The sequence below is a fragment of the Maylandia zebra genome, linkage group LG13, assembly GCF_041146795.1.
Source record: "Maylandia zebra isolate NMK-2024a linkage group LG13, Mzebra_GT3a, whole genome shotgun sequence".
NCBI classification, from domain to species: Eukaryota; Metazoa; Chordata; class Actinopteri; order Cichliformes; family Cichlidae; genus Maylandia; species Maylandia zebra.
Genome location: NC_135179.1, coordinates 13816034 through 13839459, shown reverse-complemented (window position 1 = coordinate 13839459; position 23426 = coordinate 13816034). Strand labels below are relative to the sequence as shown.

Sequence of the window (23426 nt, the reverse complement as noted above, 5' to 3'; positions counted from 1 at the left end):
GTTAATTGTTCTGCACAGAAAAAAAATTGCACTACCGAAACTGATGTATGAGTTGTTAATAGGGTTTTGGTCATGATGCAGGGAATAACGACTGACAAAGATCACACTATTCCCACACTAATTCCCACAGTGAAGCAGCAGGGAAAAGTGTCATGTGATGTAAATTCCTGTTTATTATTTGATGTGCAGACTGATTGTGTTTATTCGCATAGCAAGCTGTCGTGGGTGCAAACAGATTTTAGTTTCAGATTTCAGAGCAGTGGCCCCACCGTGACCTGGACGGTGCCGTTGACAGTTACAGTACAGTGTTTGTAAGTGAAAGGACTTATTAAACACAATTTAATGAAACGGGAGAAGTAGGGGTCTGCGTACCTCTCCGTTCCTTTGGTTCTCAGGTGTTGTTTATTTAAATCGGATGATGTATTCTAGGATCAGGAATACATCCACAGTGGAGGCAAGCCAGATGGCTCACCCATGCTTCCTCCGTGGGATGGAAAATGACAGCTTGCTGGTGAATAAAATAGGTAAAGGAAATGAAAAGGGAAATGTGAGCAGATAGCTGCAGACTCTCTTAAAACTGTCATGTGCCAGGACCCTTCTGCTGTCTCTCTGCTTGAAGTTGCACTTAACAGCAGGATCTGGCTTCCACTGAAATTCAAATGTCTGACAGATAGCCACAAAACAGAGGCTGTGTTTTCAAATGTAGAGCAGATTGCCAGTTTAGCACTATTCATGCTAAGCTGTTTGGAAATCCAGGTGAGAGAGACGTCTAGAGACTTCTTTCTGTGTTATTACAGATGATTTTCATGGTGTAGCATTAGTGTTTTTAGTAGCAAGTTTTAGGCTATTCTGGCTTCTATAAATGTTGCTGGTTGTTTTGTTACTCTTTGATAGATATATAATTGCTGGCTCAATTATGATGCATTTTATTCTAGGAGCAAAGTGCAATGTCCTGTACCGCATCAAAGTTGAAAAGAGGCGGCTGAGAGGGATGGCGAGTGCAGAAAGTGCAACACTTTCCCTCGGGAGTTCACAGCCTGAGTACTTCGGTGCTTATGATTAGTGAGCAAACACACTTTGTTTGAGGTTAAGAAAAGATTTTGGTTTCCTTTAAAGTGAGAATGTGCCTCACACTTCATGTCACTGTTGACTTTCTGAATATTAAGGTGACGTGGTTTTTCTGGGTCTGAGAGAAGAGCTTTGTTGAAATTAATCAGAATCATAGTGAGATAACATGTTGCCTTGAAAGGTTTCATTTACTTAAAATAGTGAGCCATTGTTCTGGACTTCTTGTCAAGCACCCATCCTGCTGAGAAACAGTAATTTTCTTTTCAGGGTCAATGAAATGTTGAATAACATTTGTCATTAAACCTCTGGTGGTAAATTTTGCAGGAGCAGTGGGATTTTCATCAGCCTTCAGTGGGGATTCCATAATGCTACAATTCCCTTATTCATAATTTTATGGTTTTCCCATGCTGTCTAGTGGGCTCTTGGATCGGCATAGGGAGGAGGTGCGGGGGTGGACTGAGGTATGCCAACTGGGGGGAGAGAGACCATGTTAAATGCGCCCATTTTTAGATTTCAGGTCAGGATTGACAGCAGCAAAATGTGAGCCCAAAGCAACACCACCTGAGCCAGACGGCTCGATAGCATTGGAAGGCAAGATTAGGCAGACAGAAACAGAGAAGGTGGAAGAATATGCAGAATGAGAGGCAGTAGAGGATCAGGAAAATGACATTTTTAAAAAAGAGTGAGGCGTAGAGATTCACGACAGGTGAAACCAAAAGGGAATTCTGTGATGTTGAGCAAAGGAAGGAACCTGTAGGAGAAGTGCACGGGGTTATAAATGTTTATAAGCGGATGTACACATGTACACCTAAAATAAACACCTACAGGCATGTATGAGATCTACATTTCCAGGGGCTTCAGTGACAGAGATGGCGCCACAGAGTTTTCTCTTTTACAGTATTATGTAACCCAAGAAATCATCCCCTCTCTTCTGTAGTAAAACTGTGACATTTGTCAGCTTTCAGTGCAGGAACAAAAATGTTAACCTCATCTATTCTCCAACTCTGCCTTCTGCTCTCTGTTTCTCATACTGCTATAGAGCTGAGGGGTCAGACACATGGAATTGGCTACATATTTTTATTGATAACTCAGTTATTGGTCTGTTGAAGAACAGACCAATCTTATTTTGAGTTGCTGATGTTCTGTGCTTAAGGGATGCAGCAAATGCCTGTTTTTTCTTTTTTTATTAGTCTGGCTCAGCTTTTGACCATTTCTTTTTGGACTTTTCCTTTTGACTTTGGATTTTGTGATCTAATCTTTTGCTGATGCAAACAGACATTATTAAGTTATTAATAATGAGAAAATTGTTACGCTGACAGCCTTCAGTGTATCTCTTACTGCATCCATCCATTGCATCATAAATTTTCCACATCAGTGACTTTAACGAGAAGCCGGCAATGGTTATATGCGCTTCGCCACATTCCAAAACACTCACAAAAACACACCTCCTAAGATGTTATTGCCGTTTTTTACAAACAGCCGTGAGGCAAAGGCCCATTACATTAAAAAGCTGCGTGCCATTGGGCGTGTCTCATATTTTCTTCCAAGCCATCAAGTCTGTATGATGGCTGAAGGCTATCATCGCCACATTTTTGAAAGTACTGTCAGATGATTTGCATGAACCTTTAATAATGAATTGACTGAAGGCGATAATAGCTTCCTGATAACTGCCAAACAACAATTCCTGACATCAAGAACTTTGTCAGAAAGTTGGGTTCAAACTATTGCTGCTATGCACACTGACAAGTATATCAGAGTGCCTTAAAAGCTTCGCTTTCTTTCTCTATTTAATGTGAGGTGTTTTCTTCTCTGGGTATGCTTTAAATTTCAGTTTTCTCCCCTGCAAGGCATCGCTTTAAAATGGATGGTTACCTGGAAGAGAGAGGAAATTATAGATTTTGAAATTGGGCATTGATTATAGCCACAGTGAAAAGTGCCTTCTAGACACAGTTGTCATTGTTGTATACACATACAGTAGCTGAAATGTGTTTACCTGACTTGCAGTAAGCTGAGGCACGAAAAGTAGCATTGCCTAAGGCTTTGATGAAGCACGTGGGAGTCGTACAGTGATAACACGTGATTTTTATACCTTTCAGTATTGCTTTGTGTGTTTGTTGCCCCAGTGGTTGCAGAAGGTTGATGGGTGAGTTGTTTATTGCTAACAGTGACAGGGTTTCTCCTGCCCTGTGGTCAGTGTCAGCACACACACAATGTGACAACCTCCAGCTGTGAGGGTGTGAGTCTGCTAATGAGATACCCTTTCGACCTGCCTGTGTAGATCTTTGTGTGTGTGTGCATTTATTTGTTAGTGGAATAACCAGAACAACAACCATCGACATCTTACATGAAGCGCTACAGAGATCATTTTGTCATTTGCTGCCACATCACAATAATAATGATGCACATACATTATTCCTCCTCCAAGGTGAGAGCTGAGGCTGGGGAATATGTGTCAGTGCTGTTTGTCTGCAAGCTCGATAAAACAAAACCCATAAAGATTAATCTCATGAACCTTTTCGGAAAGGTGCCATTGGAAGAATACATTTAATCCTGGTTCTCAGTTAGGCTGTGGAAATAAGAACTGTTGTAATAACATAATACAGAAAAAGTCATAATTAAAGCTCAAGAAGAATACTTTTTTTTTATTATTGCTGTTATTACAGCATGTGCAAGATATTGGTAGGAAATGTATGTTTTCTTGTGAATATTTTTATCCCCAGATGGAAACCATTATTGTATTCAGTAATTAGGAAGCTATCACCAGGAGCTAGCCCTAACTGGGATGGATTTGTACAAATATAAGCAAAGCTGCAGGTGAAACTCAATGAATTTCTGGTCATGTAGAGCAGCGGTCCCCAACCTTTTTTGCGCCACAGACCGGTTTATGCCCGACAATATTTTCACGGACCGGCCTTTAAGGTGTCGCGGATAAATACAACAAAATAAAACTAGTACCGGTACCGAAAAAAAAGAAGATTTATTCATAACACACGTGAAAAGACCCAGGAAAGCCGAGTTAATGATAAAAACGCTAACAAAATAACGCTGAAAACCAATAAAAACCCTGAAAACCATACATTTCACACCTGAGCCTCAACTCTCGCGGCCTGGTACCAAACGACTCACGGACCAGTAACGGTCCGAAGCCCGGGGGTTGGGGACCGCTGATGTAGCACATTGATAACTAAATGAGCATAAAATGTCACACTTTTCCTTTAAAGTTATTTCCTACAACTCTTTCTTTCTTTTTCTTTTAATTTTTTTTGGGAAAATCAGTTTTGAAAAAAAATTGAACATATATATGTACATATTTTAAATCCATCAGTTTGATGTGATGATCCCACTGAAATAGCCTCTTTCCATATCCATGCACAGGGAGTGAAAATGAATTGCCCCTGTCTCTCATTGATTTAATGTGATTAATTTAAGTAGGCAGTAAATGAAGGGAGGGGAGGAGGAAAGTGGACAGTATGGTGAAGATACAGACTAAGAATGTGAGGATGATGTGAGGGAAAGAGGATGCTGAGGGAGTAGGGAGTGGAGAGGAGGGCTCCGTCATGAATAAATCACTGCTGAGATCTCCTTGCTGTCTAGCCCAGTGTAGACCAGTATCCTTTCATAGTTATAGCTCATCCCAGATGGCCTAGTTTACCCACAGAGAATAAGCCAAGTCGTAATTTACCAGCTGGGGATTTCTTATGATTGCTTCATCCATCATCAATTACCCAGCTCAAGTGAAGTATGAAAGGAAACAGTGTGGGCATCCCCCACTGTTTAATATTACCTGCATAAACAGAAAAAAAATGTTTGAAGGACAATAGATGTAGAAATTAAAGTCTTGTTTAGAAATTACAATGGATCCATTATGTGTACCTGAATCTTAAAAACGTAGTACCTTTCTAAAAATCACTGCCTTCTTTGATGCAGTCGCAGAGGAGGGTGTTATGTAAAAGCGAGTGGGAAGACGAGATCAGGGCCCAAAAAAACTGAGTCAAAATTACTCAAATGATGAAGTCTTGTCAGCTCAGTACAGTACCGCACACCCATACACAGTAATGGAGTTGTAAGGGAAGAAAAGGAACCATTTCCTGCCTCACTGTCATTAAACAATGGAGACATCCTCCTCGCTGGCCAGGACAGTAAGGGACTGAGTAAGTCTGGTAAGACCTATGTTCCACAATGGCTGTGACTGTGGAGAATCATTATGGATTGTGTGTGTCTGTGTGTTTCTTGTTTACAGGGATGTGTGAAAGACACAACGTGTTTTTTTTCTGTAGAGGAAGGAGTTTGTCACTAAAGCCTTTGTCTCTGGTAACTGACACCATCCTTAACATACACAAATCCAAATTTAATGCAAACATGCAATCCAGGATCATTCACTTAACATTCAACGCTATTTTACTTCTGCTTCAAGTTCTGGGCTTTATGTAGACACAAATCTCTCTTTTAGGTTTTATATATACTTTATTTGCCAATGCACCTTTCTTTAAGCTAACTTAACCAGAAGTAGTGCTTCACTAAAAATATAACTGGCCCAAGAAGAAACTGAACTTCAGTGTACAGTAAATCTACTTTGTAACACGTAGGAGGAGAAAGAAGTGGGTTAGGTTTAAAATCAAATAAAAAAAGGCATAATTAGGTGGGACTTTCCTTAGTGTACGAAAGCAGTGACGCTTTCATATTTGTAGAAGATGTTACTTTATTTTCTGGTAAAACTGTATCAATGCCGACCATCAAAATGTAGCAGGATGCTAAAAGAGGAATCAATTTGTAGAAAAAGCTGAAATCTTTGGTGGTGGGTCATAGTGCTCTTAGTCTGTATTTTATGCACAGATGGCTGATTTGGAGACAGCCTGCCTTAGAAACCTTAAATCAAAAAACAGTCTACTTATGGCTGTTAAGGCCCAATAATAAAAATGCAACATGGAAAAGACAGATTATAATACAGCTAGATACAAAACCAACACTAGGCATCTTTTATATAATTTAAGTACAATGAGGGTACTTGTAATCAGCTGTGCTACATAAATAAAATTGCCATTCCCATTTTTCATTACCCCATTTTGGGGTCTTCTTCCTCGTTTGATTATTTTGGAAATATAGAAGTATCATCACTGTGACCAAAGCTTAATTATTTTTCAAAGTTTTCAAAGGTCAAAGAGATGCAAATCTATGATGTTAGTTAACACGTCTCTCCTTTATATTTACATCGTGCAGTGCGATTTACTATGCATTAATTGCACCATCTGGTATGTCTGACACAGACTGAATTAGGACTTTATTAGGACTCTCCTCCACAGTGTGACATGCCATGTAGGGTGGTTGTTCTCGCACCTGCCATCTATAGGCTCTTTTGCTTGACTCAGTCATCAGCTAGTCAGGAACTTGACTTACAGTGCTGGATTACATCCCTGTATGTAAAACATGAAGCTTGACGCATCCTCTTAAGCAACTGACATCTGAAGCGAGTCTCTAGGGTTCCCTGTGCGCCCTACTTCATTCGTCCAGATGGCAAAAAATTTTAAAAATGTATTACTTACCCAAAAAGTGTGGCCAAAGAGACATTTTAAGCTGCGGATTTTAATTATCAACATATCATATCAGCTGATCCTCTGTATTACCGTAGGCAATGAGAATACGCTGCAGGAAGTCTTTTTTTAAATCCCAAAATGTCACCATCCAAATGATTAGCACCGCTGTAATTCTCCAGTATGAGACCATCTACAGAGGGTGTTCTAAAACGTCCAATACATTTCAGAGAAAATATCATTTCCTAACTGAATATGACAGCTAATTGTCTTCTTTACCAGCAGAGTCACAGTTAGAATAGTATAGAGACAGCATTAGCATTGATTCTATATAAGCCTGTGACTGGGAAGTGCTGCAGAAATGTGGCGGCCAGTGCTGTAGACAGGGCCAAATAAAGTTAACATGACTTCTGCTCCACTTTGAAAATCAGCACTAGGAAATAAATGATAAATCACCAAAAAGAAAAAGAAAAAGAAAATTTAGACCAAGACAGAGAGATGTCCTTCTTGTGGCTCTTTTGGATATATTATATCCTTTTGGGGATGTTTTATCTCGCTTGCAGGGATTTTCTCTAATTTCATCTGGGATAAGACAGGAGAAGGTGAAGGATCTGTGTTCAACAGTGATACTTTACCTTACAATAGCGGCTAATTGGAGCTGTCAAGATGCTGATAATCTGTATTCGAGTATGCCATTCAAAAAGGAACTGCACAAACTCAACATTTCTAAGAGAGATGATTAAAGGATGTGTGTGTGTGTGTGTGTGTGTGTGTGTGTGTGTGTGTGTGTGTGTGTGTGTGTGTGTGTGTGTGTGTGTGTGTGTGTGTGTGTGTGTGTGTGTGTGTGTGTGTTAGTACATTTGGCAGAGAGAATGAAAAGAATTATGCAGCTAGCAAGTGAAAAGGGCAAACCCAGTAGCAGTTTGTCTGACAGAAAGTGTAATGAAATTGAGAATTCTCCTGGGCTCTCTTGACTTGTCTTTGAACAGTTTGGGAAGCTTTAGTTTTGCTGCTAAAGAAAAGGCTAAGATTTTTGATTAAACCTTGCAGATCCAAGGAGCAGACTATGACATTTTATTGTGATATCTTCAAGCAGAAGAAGCTTTAAGTGACCAAATTTTAACAGTAAGTCCTGTATAGAACTTTTAATCAGTTCATTTATTATCTTGCCTGCTTTAATCAATATTCATCTGCCCGTTCACCCACCCATCCATGATTTGTCATCTCTCAGATCAAAGGAGAACCTTCAACCTTGATGCATTCTCTGACTCTGACTCGGTGCAATAAAACATTATCAGCTGTCTGACCTCCTTTTCTTCTCACACTTTCTACCTCCTGTTGTACCTGTTTCCTCACTCTTCCCTCTTCAGTTTCCTCCATTTCTGTCAGTGTGCTTGTTTATTGCAGCTGGTTCATAGGGGCTGGAATGAACTGGGAAAACCGGAAGCAAGGTAGAAATTTTGACTAAGAACTCAAATAACACACACACAGACAGACGCACTGTCTTGGCATCAAAGCTCTGCCAGCTGATAAGCCACGTCTCTGGGCAGGAAGGATAGCAAGGCAGAGGCAGAAGATGAGGTGAGCAACATAAGGTTGGAGAGAAAATGTGAATCAGACAGATCAGTGGTAACAGGCAGGCAGATAGGTCCATCACTGTGGATCATCTGTCTGTCTGAGCTTGAAAATGGTGTCACAGAAATGTGACCACACTTTAACAAGGACCCCTGTGTGACTGTGTGTGTATACCCCAACTTAAGCATCAGCCACTCCCTGCAGGACAAGGTGCCCAAAGTGCCCAATTTGTTGATATGGTGTCCAGAGCCTGGTCTGTATAGATCCTGAACCACATCACCAAAGATTCACAGAATCAGCTGCAAATGTTCCCATGCCAGATACCACAGAGTATGCATTCATAAGTCCTGTGTCCACACCACAAAGGATCACAGCTCTTCTGGAACAAAGAATAATGGTTTTAATGTTGCTGCTGACCGGTATATGCTTGTTACCGAATGTGTCTTATAGAAAATCCATCTGGATTTCAATAGGCTCAAGCATGTAATACTACAGCTTCTAATGTTGCATTGCTAAATGCTAAGAAATAACATTAACAACAATGGTGCAGTTCAGATTAAAAGGATGGCGTTTCCTGCTGTTGCTGAGGAAAGAGCTCTTTCTGGCTCTCTGTGTCGCTGTCTCATTCGCTCACCTTCACTGTCTGGGTCAGTTGCTGATACTTTATCATCTGCAAAGCATTCATCTCCATGTGTCCCTATAACAGCAGCATGAAACATGAAACAAAACACAAAATGGATTCAAATTCACTAATATTTGAACTAAAATGTGTGGTTTAGATATATGGCCTGTCATTTCCTTGCTTACAAATTTTTTTTTAATGAACGTCACAGTACAGCCACTGTTTGCATTTGCTTGACAGCAAGCCATTTCTCGCTTTTGTGGCTGCAAAGTTTAATAAACACTGTCTTTGTGTGTTTATAGCAGTCTACAGACGCTCTTTGTCGAAGTGTAACAGTTTCTTTATGGGAGCTATAACAGTCATGAGGACAGCCTATGTGTAATTAAGGCCAAAATGTATTTAAGTGGGTTATAATGTGAAGCATCTTTCTAAAACAAATTTCTGTAGGCTTAAAATGGGATTATAATGGCAGGCGGCACAGCCTTAAAGTAGATAAATATGCCAGATGCTGTTACATCTGACATATTTTTTTATCCAGGCAAAAGCCCGAGTTCTCTATGTTTGCTTTTAAGGCATAATTACAGACAAACAAGAACAGCAGGAGGCACCAGGTGTACACTGAGATGTTCTACTCAGAATTTGTAGCGTATAAATAGCGCTTTGATTTTGGTGGGTGTGAAAATCTCTGAAATTCCAGTAGCATGTTCCAGACGCATGTTTTTCTCCTTGTGACAGTCTCTTCGCAGCTCCCTTGTGTCTGAACGTTTCGCTCCTTGTTTCCATGGAGACCAAAAGAGGTGTGGAGAATCCTGAAACCCTTCTGTGGTCTCTGGCTTTGTCATACGTGCTGCCAGCCACTGCCTCTCACCTTTAATAGCCCTTCGTGCGCAGCTTCTTTGCAAATGATTACTAGACGATGCTTGTTAGAAAGAACGGGTGATTGTTTCGGTTAACCCCCATATTTAGTGGCCACAGTGATATTTTTTAGGATTTAAAACATCTAAACTAGCAAATATTATACTGTTAAGTCACAATTTGTCATGTTCAGACTTTAAATAGGATTCTCTGAGACAAAGATGCTGCTTGAACAATTAATCCAATGAAAATTCCCACTGCTCAGTGATACTGCTGCACACTCGACCCTCATTTTCATCTGAATTATGACAATAACTTTCTATCCTTTCTGTTCTCTTGCACAATGGCATTGACCTGTTCTATTGTCTGTGGGCTTGTGTCCTCCTTTTCAGCACTGAGGAGCTCATTTGTTGATCTCTTAACTAGATTAGCATTTGTCTGATTAACTCCCTGTAACCCCTGCTGCCGCTTGTCGCTCAAGTGAGTTGGGCAAAGCTTCGCGCTGTTACTGTCCCCTCTCTGGTCGTTTCGTAGCCTCCCATTTGCTTTCACCTCTTTCGCACCTGGTGAACTTGCAATGTCAGGCAGAGGGATTAACTGAAGATGCACAGAGCTGGAAGGGTGAGTTTAATAACAGTCACATGGGTTTGTGTGTTTACCTACATGTCAGTAATTGTCTTCATGAAGGCTGGCCTACTTACCAAACAACAGCGTGTCTAACACCAGAGCTGACAGAGCTGTTGATTAACTAATTGAAGTACAGTGCTTACCAATTTATCTGCTAGTTGGATGACTCAGTTTGGATCTTGCCCACAGCCTTGTAAAAATGCATTGTCATAGTCTCCCTTTACTTTTATTTGTCCTTTATTTTTGCCCAGCAGTATGTTGGGATTATTAGTTTGCATACTTCTTAAAGTCTAAGCTAAAACATCGCATCAGTTGGAGTGCTGTGAAGTCTCCTGTGCCACCGGGAGCTTGACATTTTCAGCTTTATTGTTGTTCTTAATTAAACAACACACAGTCGGTTTTCAGAAGTATTTATACTGAACACAGCTTCCTATTGTAGTATATTATTAACCTTTAAGATACAGATTGATAGAGGATCCATTTTCCCCTTTGACCTATCACCTTTTCATTCTGGACCCACACTGAGCTACTATGACAGGTTGGACTATAGGAACCAAAAGGTGAGGACAAAATATAAAGGGGGTTGGGGGAAGCGAGTCACAGTGGGGGTTTTGAGACAGAAAGATACACGCATGGCCAGACAAATTTGGCTTGCAAGCCATGAAGTTGAGGTGACAGCCATCGTGTGGGGACTGGGGACAATGGGCTGAGGGAGAATTGTATCTCTGTGTATGGTTTTTGCAGCAACACTCCCCACACTGTGCAATCACTCAGACCATCTACTGAAGTGACAGTTCAGGAAATTTCCACTGATGTGGCACTGGGGCCCCAGCTGTCATGTCGGAGCAGCGAGGACGGGTTGGGTGGGGCGAAATGAGTAGGGGAGAGAGCGGAGTTGGATGTTGCTTATCAGACTTGGCAAGATTTTGCAGCTTTATGGCTTATGGGAGAGAACGCTGATACGTTTCTGTCTTCCTTTCTTTCTCCGTCTTTGTGCGTTATTGCTTTCAGTGATAGAGCGAATGATAGCCTCTCTTTTGTGTTGGCAGCACAAGACTCATCTCGCAGAATGACACTGGTTTTGTGTTCAGCTACCTAAGATGAGATAAATGATGCTTGCTTTCAGATCCACATGAATGAAACCACATTGAAACCTGGCGCTCTGGTTGATTGGTTAGAAGTGAACGTTATCATATGCTTTGTGAAAGGACATGACATTTACACTGCCTCTGTCTTGTCCCGTCCTTAGGATCCCAACCATCCAGGGAGTGCTTGCGTGTGTTTATGCATCGTGATCATTGCTAAAGTGTGAGGAAGATGAGGTGATTGGATGTAGACTTTGTTTGTGTTGTATGTACTGCTAAGTATGCTTGCACATGTAACGTGCTGAGTTTGCTGCTCGGCTTTCACTTGGCAAACACAATTAGCTGATTTACATCCAATTAAAACTTCAATAAGCTCTGTCCATAACCTTTCCATGCTGTCTAATTTCCAGATACAATATCAGACAGCGTGTCGACCTTTTGGCATCACTAATACAAGGAGTGTAGGGGAGCTATATTTCCATTACTGTCTGGATAGCAAACATCTCTGGCTTAGAGTTAGCCTCTTCTTTCCAGTGACTGAAAATGAAGCCTGCAAGTGATAAAACGCCTTAGCTGTTACTAGGGCAGAGGGTACTACTGGAAAGTCTGGGCATACTTCCAGTTTGTTCCAGTAGACTTTATTTCTCTTTTCACCCTACATGTGTATATTTTGATAAGAAACATGTCCAGAAAGTAGCTCTAATTAAATAGAACAGTGACAGTGAAAATGCTGGTGGCTCTGTCTGATAGCCTTGAAGAGTATATACTACCTATCGAAAAGCTGCATTGACATTGCAGTTTCATTATCACTGCAAAACCGTCGTCGTTGCAAGATACACTTGGATTCATTTCTGGTTTATTTTATTATTATGTATTTAATTCTTTATTGGGACACTAGTAATTTGCAGTAAATATATCAAAGGTGGAAAAATACAGTAACTTAAGGCTGTAAACATTCAAGTTGTAGTTGACCTTTCTTTTGAAAAGACAAGCAACAGGACCAGAGTGTGCAAATGTATTTGTCTGTGCTTGGCCCTGTGTGCACTCACACAGCAAGACAAGACTTTGGGGTTTGCTAGGTCCGCCAGTTCTTTCCAGGTGGTTGCTTTGTGTGTTTGTGTGTGTATGTGTGGTGATACTTTGATATGGGTTCGGCGTACTGCGTGAGAGTGAGCGAGGCTCCCCAGGCACAGCGCTTCTCGGGACATCTCTATGATCCCATCATGACAGGGAAACTCGACACTGGGGAAGATATTCCACTGCCTAGCAGCTCGGGGAGTTACAAGGCAGCACAAACACACTCCTGCAGTTCCAGTAACAGGGTCTGGTGAGGTTACGCCTGCACAAACACGCAGGGCTTAACACACTCCTGATCTTTGCCACTTCAGCACAGAATCCTGCGTATAGAAGTATCCAAAACTGCACGCAGATGCCATGCAAACGATATTTAGACATGCCCTGTACATGTGTATGTGCGTGCATGTGCGTATAGGTACATTTGCAGAGTCGCCCTAGGATTGCTCTAATGAACACTCCCATTGCTGAGCGGACAGTGAGATGATTGGCACAGAGAAGGCATTACACCAGCACTTTCAGGCATATGGCATGTAGACCCACTGATGGGCACACACATATGGTGCTGGTGGCTTCTGCCGCTTCACATGAGAGGAAGGCACTGTGCTCGCCTTTGATCAGACTCCAAATAACAGAGAACAGCACATAAAGTACAGCTCCAAAAAAAATCTATGTTTGGGTTGCATCATTTTACCTCATTATTTAAAAGTATATATATAATAATGCCTTCTTCCCTTCTCCCTTTCTTTATGAGTTCACAATCCCAGGTTATATTAAGAAAATTTCAAAAGTTTTCATGGTATTGTACTGTCTTCCTGTATAATTTGTAGTTCTTTTACAAACTTGTCAAATTGCACAAAAAGCACAGATGTCTCATAGAAAAGTTAATTGTGTGTAAACCTATACACTAAAACTATAGATGTGTTCCACATTTTGTTAATTTGTAACAATTTTTTTTAATTTTAGGGATATATTTGTTATTGTTTCATCTGATAGTGTAATATCATTGTAATACATATTTTTATCTCTTTATGTTGTTGATGAGAAGTGTGTCTGCAGTTGTAAATTTGTATTCTGGACCAAAAACATCTGATCCACATATAGCACACTGGCAGCAGCTGTAGCTCAGGGGGTATTGCTGGTTGGCTTCCATTCAAAAGGTTGATGGTTTGATCCCTGGCTCCTCCCTGCATGCCTAAATGTCCTTAGGCAAGACCCTATATTGCTCCCTATGCATCTATCTGTATGAATGTGTGTGAATGAGGCGTGTTGTAAAAAGTATTTTCAATGCTCAGTTAGATTAGAAAAACACTTTAAGTACCAGCCTGTTTACTATTTATATCTGAGCATTACAATAACAGTCATATAAAGGCTGAATTTCAGAGTCATAATTGCACTACACAGTGAGAGAAAACAACACATCCTCTCAAAAATCTATTCTGCCTAGAATACTTCTGTATAAACCATATTTGCTTTCACTACAACATTAGCCGTTACATTTTTAAAGGAAACTGTTTCATTCTTTAATATCCTCCTAGTTCTCGTCAGCAACGTCAACCTCCAGTTACCATGGCAGCTTTTGTTTTTTAGATGTTTCTTTTGTGTGTGAAGCCCCTGGAATATCCCACCACTTCGCCCACCAGAGACTTCCTGAGGTTTTCTGACTATAACTGTTCAAGGACTAGAAGCTATTTCCCCTAATCTTATATGTGATCAACTGGAGAAACAAGGTCATGACCCACTGGACCATTTTCCTCTATATCCAGCCATCAAGAGGTTGCCACCGGTGGATACATTTAAAGTCTCATTTAATTTAACAGAGAGGAGAATTTTACAGCTTTGCAGCATAAATGATTAGCTGTTCTTTATCAGCACTCAGTGTTTGCATTTGACCCATTCTGAAAATCAGAAGCAGTGGAGAACAATGACCCTCTTATTAAAAGGCACCAGTGCTAACCACTGAGCCATCATTTTTCCTATGTAAACATTTAACATGTTTTAAAATGTTTATGCAGCCTGCGTGGTGGCGTGTGTCAAATTGCGCATAAATCTTTGGGAGTAAAAAATGAAGTATCAATAAAGTTTGAAAACTGTGCTCACATGTGATGCATTTTGCTTGACTTCAACACTAAAGCGGTAAAGAACTCTAAACTCAATCCTGCTTTGATTTGCACTTGACTGGCTTCTCCTGAGTGGCAACAGCTTATGAGGCCCATGGGTGTTGTAGCATTTAGAGCTGTCTGCCATGCCAAAAGGGTCAGTCCTTTGTTGCTCCATTAAAAATAATGGCAAAAATGAAAAAAAATAAAGGGGGTTTACAGAAGGAAGAAAAGCTTTCCTCTAAACCAGCAGGCCCGCTAACTTTGTCACTGTTTTCACCTGCTTCTCTTTGTCAGAGTAAGTCAGGGGAAAGAAACTGTCAGCAAATAACACCTTCATTTTTGTTGCCTTTCCTTTTTTCCATTGTTCTTCCGTTATGTTCGGGATATGAAAATAAAAGCTGGACAATATATCGCTAATGCTTACAATTAAAAACCACTCAGGCTGGATTATAATGGCTGCCAACAGGAAATGGTGTTTTATTAATGCCCTAATTGAAATTTCTGCGTAACCACAAACATAATCATTCTGCCCACAACAGATTTCCAGGACAACGAAATACAGTGAGGCTTACTGTAAATATGCAATAAAGCTTTTAGAATTAATGGAATAGAAACACGTGCTGGGAAAAATGTTACTTTCTTTTTTTCTTTTCTTTTTCTTTTTAGAAATATCGTGACTTTTAAATCAGTGCCTTGCATAGTTTGTATTACTGTTTGTGCAAAGGCAACCAGTCCAGTTCACGTTGCATACGATTAAAAAGCTGCCCGATGGCCTTGTGCCTTGGTGAAATTACATATTGTTGTACAATATGCTGATGAAAACGCCACCTTTGAATAAGAATACACTGAACGTGATTGCGCAAGTGTATTACTCTTACCAGCAGACCGTGAAATTGTTTATTCTTCTGCTGCCATTCCTGTGTAAAACAGAGAGGGGTTCACTTCCCCCTGCTGCACAACTGTCACAGTCAAACCACCACTTGTTTCAGCCAAGAAATTAACTCCCCATTGACTGACGGAAATTCCTAATCAAACAGTCAACTGTGTTTGCTCGTCTTGTTATTTACATACCCGTCTAAAAATTATTGCAATAGCCTGGAGCTTGAGAAAGAAAAACTATTGAAATGATTTATTAATTTTTCTCCCTTCTCCTCATACTGACATGTGTTTACTCCACAGCACTTCCTTCATGGTGGAATGTAGATTAAGTAGCATGGATGTAAGCCGTTTTTCCAGTATTTTCACATTGTTCTCGGGTAGCTGCTTTGGTTTTCAAATGCTTTGCTGCTCTACAGAGTCATGTGTAATCTGGAGACCTATAACTGATGGGCTTTGAATGCACACTGCTGCCGCTAGTGTAATAGAAACATAAATGCACTCACTTTTGTTTGTGTGAAATTTCCACTTCCCCGAGTGGTTTATCCTGGGGTGACATGATGTTCCACATCACCTCCTTTCATCTTTTTTTTGTGCTGGAGAAGCAAAGAGCGTGTGTAATCCAGTGGACAGCAGATACACTGCCTGCATGAATCCTCATTTTTTTTTAAAAACATTTTTTTGTGAGGATCTACTTTTGCATTGTGAGCATAATATCAGTGTTTTTTTTGTTGTTGATTCATTTGTAATGTGACTGTAACCTGTTAACATGACTGACATTATCTGCATTTGTAAATTAATTTAGTGCACAGCTCCCTTGTTTCTTGTCTTTCTACCTGTCACTGAATATGAATCAAAAAATTCCACAGTTTGAAAGACATACCTCCCTCCTTTTAATGTAATTTAACGATTTAAGACCCCCACCTCAAAGCCTCTGTGTGTGTGCAAACACAGCGTGTGTTAGCATGCCTATCACCTCCGCTCTGAATGTCTGTCTGCCCCTCAGTGGGGAAACCATGCAATAACATTTTGGTCTGGTTTGAAGGGGACTGCTTGGTCGTGACACACATTTAGGTAGGTTATTGGTAGCTAACTGGGTTAAAGCGCGCGTCTCATGGCACATTTGCTTATCCGGAGGGGAGACATTAGAATAATTTAGATGACAGAATAGCGGAACGAGAAAGGTATTAAGGGGAGGGAGAAAAATAGATGGTATGCAAAAAAGCTTATGCATATGTGTGTGTGAGTAAAACCTAGTTTTGTGTTGACATGCAAATGATGAGGGTTAAAAAAATAAAACTCACCAAAACAACTACAAATCGCCTTCAGCTATGGCCGTAAATACACCCACTTAAGTATGACTGCAATACCGCTGGATATAAAGTGAGACTTGAGTAATTTGTTTACGTTCTACATATCCCGAAGGAATTGATGATTTTTCCTTTGGTTGTACTTGTTTCCATCCCTGCATTTTGGTGTTTTTTCACCTCTCTGTTCTTGTAGACTGTTACTTCATCCATTATTTTTCCTTTATTTCTGTTCTGTGGTTTTATGTCATGGCGTTTTAAAACACAATACCTTCTTTTCAATCCCCACCACCTCTACTCAGTACTTCCCCCCCCATGTTAGCCTTCAGGCCAAGTGTAGGTGGTATTTCTCTGTGTGGGTAGATCTATTTCTTGTCAGTCTGTGCCACTTGCCATTTGGCCTTGCATTCTTTTCCTCTGCCCTTTTTCTTATTCCTGGAGGCATTTCCAGACCAACAAACAATGATTTCTTCCCAGCTGGAGCACAGCACAGGGAAGAGTATTTTGCACAGATGGATGTTATGGTCTTATATGAGCTGAATAAGGTTCTGTTATTTTATATGTAAAAGTCTTAAGCACAGAGGCAAAATCTTAAATCTTTAATGGCTGCGGTGGATTGAGAGAACAGGTGAAATTTGTTCATGTGTTGTAAATAGTAGGCAGCTATAGTGATTTCTTTATATATCCCTGAATATGTGGGTGCTTTTCAATCTTATCAAATTTTTATGATGTCAAATTTGCATTGCCTATGTTTTCTAAACAAAAACTCATTTTTAAAATGTCCTGTACTGCCTGATGAACTGTTAATGCAGTTGACCACTAGATGGCAGCAGAGTACAATGTATGTGTGCAGTCTGACTGGTCAAAATAAGCTCATACATTTTTTTTTTCTTTTTTCCAAAACCTCCAATCGGATGCAGATCATACATCACGTGCGAATTGGTTTAGTCAGTCTGACGAATATATATGAAAAATGGCATGTAAAATAAGTATAAAATCACCAGTGCAAAGAAACACTTAATTTATATTTGGGTCACAAGTAATTACCTATTACACGGCCTGGTTAAAAGGGGCAGTAAAACCATTCATGTGGCTGGAGAAAGCGTCACCTTCCTCCCTCTTTTATTGTGTCGGTGTAATTATCTATTCTGTAACCTCAATGTGACTTCTCCAGCTGAGATACTCTGGATCCTGTCTGGGCTTCTGCCTGTTTTTGTTTATGTGTTAGGGTGCACTGTTGTCACTGGAGAGATCAAAGAGGCCACTGGGAGTCACGCTGTGATTGGACAAGCTGTATTCAGCTTGGGAGCTGCATAGGATACAGAGGCTCAGGACAAGGCAGCCTACCCCGGATCTAACAACATGCTTTCAGGAATATCTGAAGAATACCGGTTACTATTGCTGCTTGTAGAATGATACTACAATAATGCGAAGAATAATGTTAATTAAGAATGATATTTATTCCAAAGTATTCCTTCACAAAGACCTTTGTCAATCAACAGCACAGACACAAATAAATTTGCTTTATTCTGATAAAAGACTTAGATGAGCACACAATATTAACATTTCTCTCTGAAACTGGATTAGACCATTAGCATTTCAGGAATGTTTAAGTACTGTGTCTCCATTGTGCCAATTCATGAACTTGCAGCTCTCCTAATAGCCACCAATTTAAAATTACCACCATAATAATGGACTAATTTAACGTTTATGTCTTCTGTAGCATGCTTAAACATTTTGTATGCAGTGTATTCTTCATTTTGTGTGTGATTTATCACTCTAGTGGTCTTTTTTTTATTTGGCCTGGCTTTATGTTTATGGCATGGTGCCTGAAGAACAGTGGAAAACGTCCAATAATCGTCCACTTCTAGAGTTCACCGGCCACCAGCCAACTCCACTCTATTGTAGTAGTTGTTATTTCCCTTTGCCTCCAAAATGCTGGTGTCTGAAATATAGGACACCTTGGCAGTAGCTTTTACTACAAGTACAACTGTGGGAGAGTGCACTCTTCTCTTGGCTATTAAAGTGCGATTAGGGTATTATTGATGAATGAATTGTGGGAAAAAAAGGGGTTTTAGAACTGGCAGGTACTAAATGTATTTTTTTACACAGTTAATTTTTTTTAATTTTACATTTCTCTTTGGACAAAGGATTTTCTTTTCTTTCCACTCGGGTGATTTGTATATCATGTGCACATATGCCTCCATACATACACATGCACACATGTACCCACCCGCTTGCTCCCTCCTTTTCTAATCCCTCGTCTTACCTCTCCACGCTCCTTATCCATCCATCCTGTCCTCCCCTGAGCCATCCCATTGGCCCTCACCTAGCAACCGCATGATAATTTGGCATAATGTGACACCCCCTGATGCATTATGGGGGCTGTAAGTCAGCTTCAGCCCCCCTTTTTGCTGTTGGCTGGCGTTTGTGGTTGAAAAGAAAGAAAAATGAAGTGGTGAGGATGAATAGATTTCTGCGGGAAAGAAAAGGGAATTTCACGCTCATATCGTTACATGACTGGTGTCCACCAGCTAAACCCGCTGTGTCTCCCAGGAGGGTTGTTCTCCTCTTCAGTTACTCTTGCACTAACAGCGGCGCCCGATCATCTCCTTTCCTATCCCCCACTTTTCCCCATATGGTTCCATGTTCAGTCCATACAGTTAGAGCTGTGAATGAACACAGAATTTGTTGAAAGCAGACAGGCATGTGATAAGGCATCCTCTTGGTGTCGACAGGACCCAACCAGACTCATGATTGCCTCTGACACGCAGGCAGGAAGGGAAAGAAATACAAAGATGGCTGCCGCATGCTCCATCTGCCTCCACGATGCCATGTGTGACGTGAGCGTGGTGGTTGTGAAGGACATTCTAAACAAGACGTTTTTTCCCCATTCTTCAGTCACCAAAATCAAACAGGGTCTTTTTTTTCTTTTTCTATGCAGATCTTCTTTACTGTCGCTCTGTCCTCCTCCTCCTCCTCCTCCTCCTCTCTGTTTTCAACAAAGACCCGAGAGATTTGGTGAAACAAAAGCTCCCCTGGTCCTGTTTGACCTCTCCATCATGATGTCAATGATCCCAGATGAGTTGACCACACAGAAGTTAGGGAAGCACAGGATTGAGGACTCATAAATCTTGGAAGCAGGCACTTACTTGTTAGATTTTGGATGTGTGCATTTATTAAATTATTCATTCATTTACTAAATCATTTATAATTCTGTGCAGATTAGTTAATTTACTTAATGGATGACTGGATTATTATTTCTTGCAATTTTGTGTCAGTCAAGAACATTGTTACAGTCTTCCTTGTGCATACATGTGTATGGTTGTGTGGTTGCATGAGCGTGGGGGTTGAAGGGTGTGAGCATCAGTCATTTACTCTCTCCTCCCTCCTGCATTGGCTCTACGTGTGTCCTCTGCATGTTCTACCATCCATTACTTGATCACCTCCAACTGGTAATGCGTGTATATATGTGTGATAGTAGATAAATGCTGTTTAAACACACACGCGCATACACACACACACACACACACACACACACACACACACACACACACACACACACACACACACACACACGTATATAGATATATCTATATAAATACACACTCACCCATTCTGCTGTTGCTTCCTGCCACCATTTCCTCTCCTCTCCTTTCCTAGCCAATGTCTTTGCTTCATTCATGCACTCATATCTACTCACACACAGTTTATCTCTGTTGCGCACACACAGACACACACACAAGCGCCCTGTGGTGGAGCACCAGTTGAGGTACTGTACAACAGCAGGAACCAGAGCACAGAGACAGAGAAAGAAAGTGAAAGAAAAAGGGACAGAAAAAAAGAAGGAAAGATTTAAAAGAAACCATTAAAAAAAAAAGAGTGCGGTTACCATGGTAACCCCCACCCCCCCACACACACACCCTCCCTCCACTTCCATTCTCTCTCTCGCTCTCTCTCTCTCCTTTCTCCTCCCTCCCTCCACCTCTGTGCTGGTGATGCTCGTGTCTCTTTTCTCTCCATCCGGTTCGTCCTCACCTCTCCTGGACGTGCTCCTCTCACACTGCCAACGGATGACACACGAGGAGGAGGAGGAGGAAGAGGTGACGAGGAGAAGCTGCTGTCTCTTTTCTCCCAGCTTTCCATCACTTTAAAAAAAAGAAAGAAAGAAAGAGAGACCAGACCAGAGCAACAACCAAAAGAAAGGACACATAGGATATATATACATACATACAAAAGAAAAAGAAACCCTACTCTTCTCCATTCTCCTTTTCAAGGAGGGCATTTTTCTTCCCTTTCCCCCCCTTTCCTTTTCTACCCCGATTTTTTCCTCTGAGATCCTGGTTTTGTCAAATTATAGCCCCTGAACTTCTCTGGGATTTCAGGTGAGGCACGCGTGTGTAGTGTGTGGTGCTTCTTCGTTTTTTTTTTTATTACCTATCATGGCTCACGCGGCCTCCCAATTGAAGAAGAATCGGGGGGAAGTGGATGTGAATGCAATAGAGGACGAGAAGGAGAAGCGGAGGAAGAGCAGGAGAACAGCATCCCGGGAACAAAAGAGAAAGGTAAAAGAGACGAGGGCTGGCTTGGCTGGCTGGTGGCTTCATCTGCTTTGCTCCACTAGCGTCGCTGGACCGTGACTCTGTGTGTATGAGCAAGTAGATGTGGACGTTTACCTCAGCTTGACTGATTAAATGAGCTTGGAGGTCTCGCATACATTCATTCATTCATTCATTCATTCATTCACGTGTTCATATAAATCCAGATGTGGAGATTCTCTTGCTGTATCTCTTTACTCTGGTCGTGCTGTCCAATTCAAACAGCATCTGTAACTCTGTACTTTAAATGCATGTGTGATGGAGTCAGTGTTTATTGCCTCTATGCATTCTAAAGTGTATCTGAGTATGTGGGCATACATGACAGCGGAAAGTCAAAGATAATTACACCTGCTTGCGATTATGATCTTAGCTACCTGCCTCTGAATGAGGTAAACTCACCATGGACTTGTGCCTTTTGTTTTCTTATCCCATTCCAACTCTTTATGAGTCATATTGTCTGTCTTTAGTAAAACTACACCACACAAGGCTCCTTTAAACAATTCCATATCCATCCTTCCTCGTTTTAGTGAAGAACGGGCATTATGCAGAGTCAGGTTGTTGAGACTTTTTTATTTCTATCAAATGAAGTTTCAAGGAGCGTGAGGTGATGATTGCATGTTTTTAAAAAAAATGCTATTAAATGGAGCAAACCCAGGCCAAGGTGCAAACCTCTCACATAGATGCACTTGACCACTGTATTGTAAATATAAATGATTACTTTAGTGAGTTTTTTAGGTTCTTGCATGTGCATGTCTGTGTTTGTGCTTGGATGCACAGACAGCCATGTATAATGCATACATATCTGATTTATTGATGACAAAGCTTTTCATTTGAGAGAGGAGGAACAGAAATGCACGTGGGGTCTCCCTCCTCTTCCTCCTCTCGTACATGTTAAGTTCTTTACTTTGGAGACACTCATGCAAAAATAAGGAGAACACAAGGAACTTATGAGCTGCTTCTGTTGAGAAAAAAACACAAAATCAGCAATGAATTCTCTGTCTGTCTGACCAGAACAGAGTTTAGAGAAAGCATGTATTTTCATTCTGCGTATTAATGCCAGGAGATTTGACCGTGAGAGATCAATTCAATAACAGTGACATTTACTGTACTTTGCGCCCATGGGTGCCTGGTTTTGAATTATGCTGCTGGCAACGTTATTTGACCTTAGCATAAACAAGAAGTGAGCTAGCATGGCCCAATCTTCTCTAAACAAACAACAAAACAAAGATTCTTGAGTTCAAGTGAGTTGGTGGAGTTCTTTGGAGCCAAATGTGTTTTAAGACTGTGCTCATGTCTGTTGGAGCGCTTTTTTTACTTTCTCCTGTGTTTGTGTGGCAAACTTATATGTGTCTGCAATGCTGATCTGTATTGGAGGTTTTATGGTCCTTATGAAGGGTCATGTTTCTTAGAAGAGAACAAGAGACAGAGATGGAGAGGAGAGAAGAGGAGAGGGTTGTATTGATTGGATTGTGCACAGCACCATCCATGAGAGTAATCAGCTTTTTCTTCTCGGCCTGCCCTGCGTCCTTCTCTCTGTCCTCACACCGATCTACTCTTCATTTCTCTGTCTGTCACTCTGTGTTCCTTTGTAGGGCTTTTTTTTTGCGTGTTTGTCTTTTGTCTTCTCCCTTTTTGGCTTGGTCTCTCTTATTCACATCATCCTGTCCAATCACGTATGGCTCTGTGACTTTTTTATTATTTGTTGTTTGGCTCACACTGCTAGCTTTTAATAATACTCTGTGACAAAACAAAGTCAAACACTAAAGTTAATTTGTTTGTCAGATGGTGAACTGTGGGCCGCTGCTGTCAGTCGCTCGCTCTCCCACACTTTACACAGTAGCTGCATTTCAAAATACACACACCGGGTGCTCTTATGTTTTCATTCCTATGGCTTTACTCCATGGCTGCCCTTGCTTGTGCATTGGTTAGTCTTGTTGGTGGCCTTCCAACTCTCGCTGTGTCTCATAATATAGACCAGGAGTTATCAGAGTCACAGACAGACATAACAAAAGAGTGACACATTCAGAAAAATGTGATAAAAGGGCATTACAGTCAGAGACAAAAATGAGAAAGAATAACAGAGAAGAAAATTAAAACCGTGATAATTTG

General features: G+C 40.9%; 1 protein-coding gene across 34 annotated transcripts in view; it reads left to right on the top strand.

The window, feature by feature from the left end:
• LOC101468296 (ankyrin-3) overlaps positions 1–23426 on the top strand; it is a 119191-nt gene that overhangs the window by 7925 nt on the left and 87840 nt on the right. For 20 of the 34 annotated variants that reach the window (XM_076891590.1, XM_076891568.1, XM_076891567.1 and 17 more), the window contains exon 1: positions 20724–21284. The exons of 2 other annotated variants lie outside the window; for them this stretch is intronic. In XM_076891590.1, coding sequence (XP_076747705.1) covers positions 21162–21284 — 123 coding nt within the window. In that variant the 5' untranslated portion in view covers positions 20724–21161. Of the gene's footprint in view, positions 1–10157; positions 10270–20716; positions 21285–23426 lie in introns of those variants that run through there. 12 more of the 34 variants (XM_076891570.1, XM_076891578.1, XM_076891598.1 and 9 more) reach the window with 5 other exon arrangements.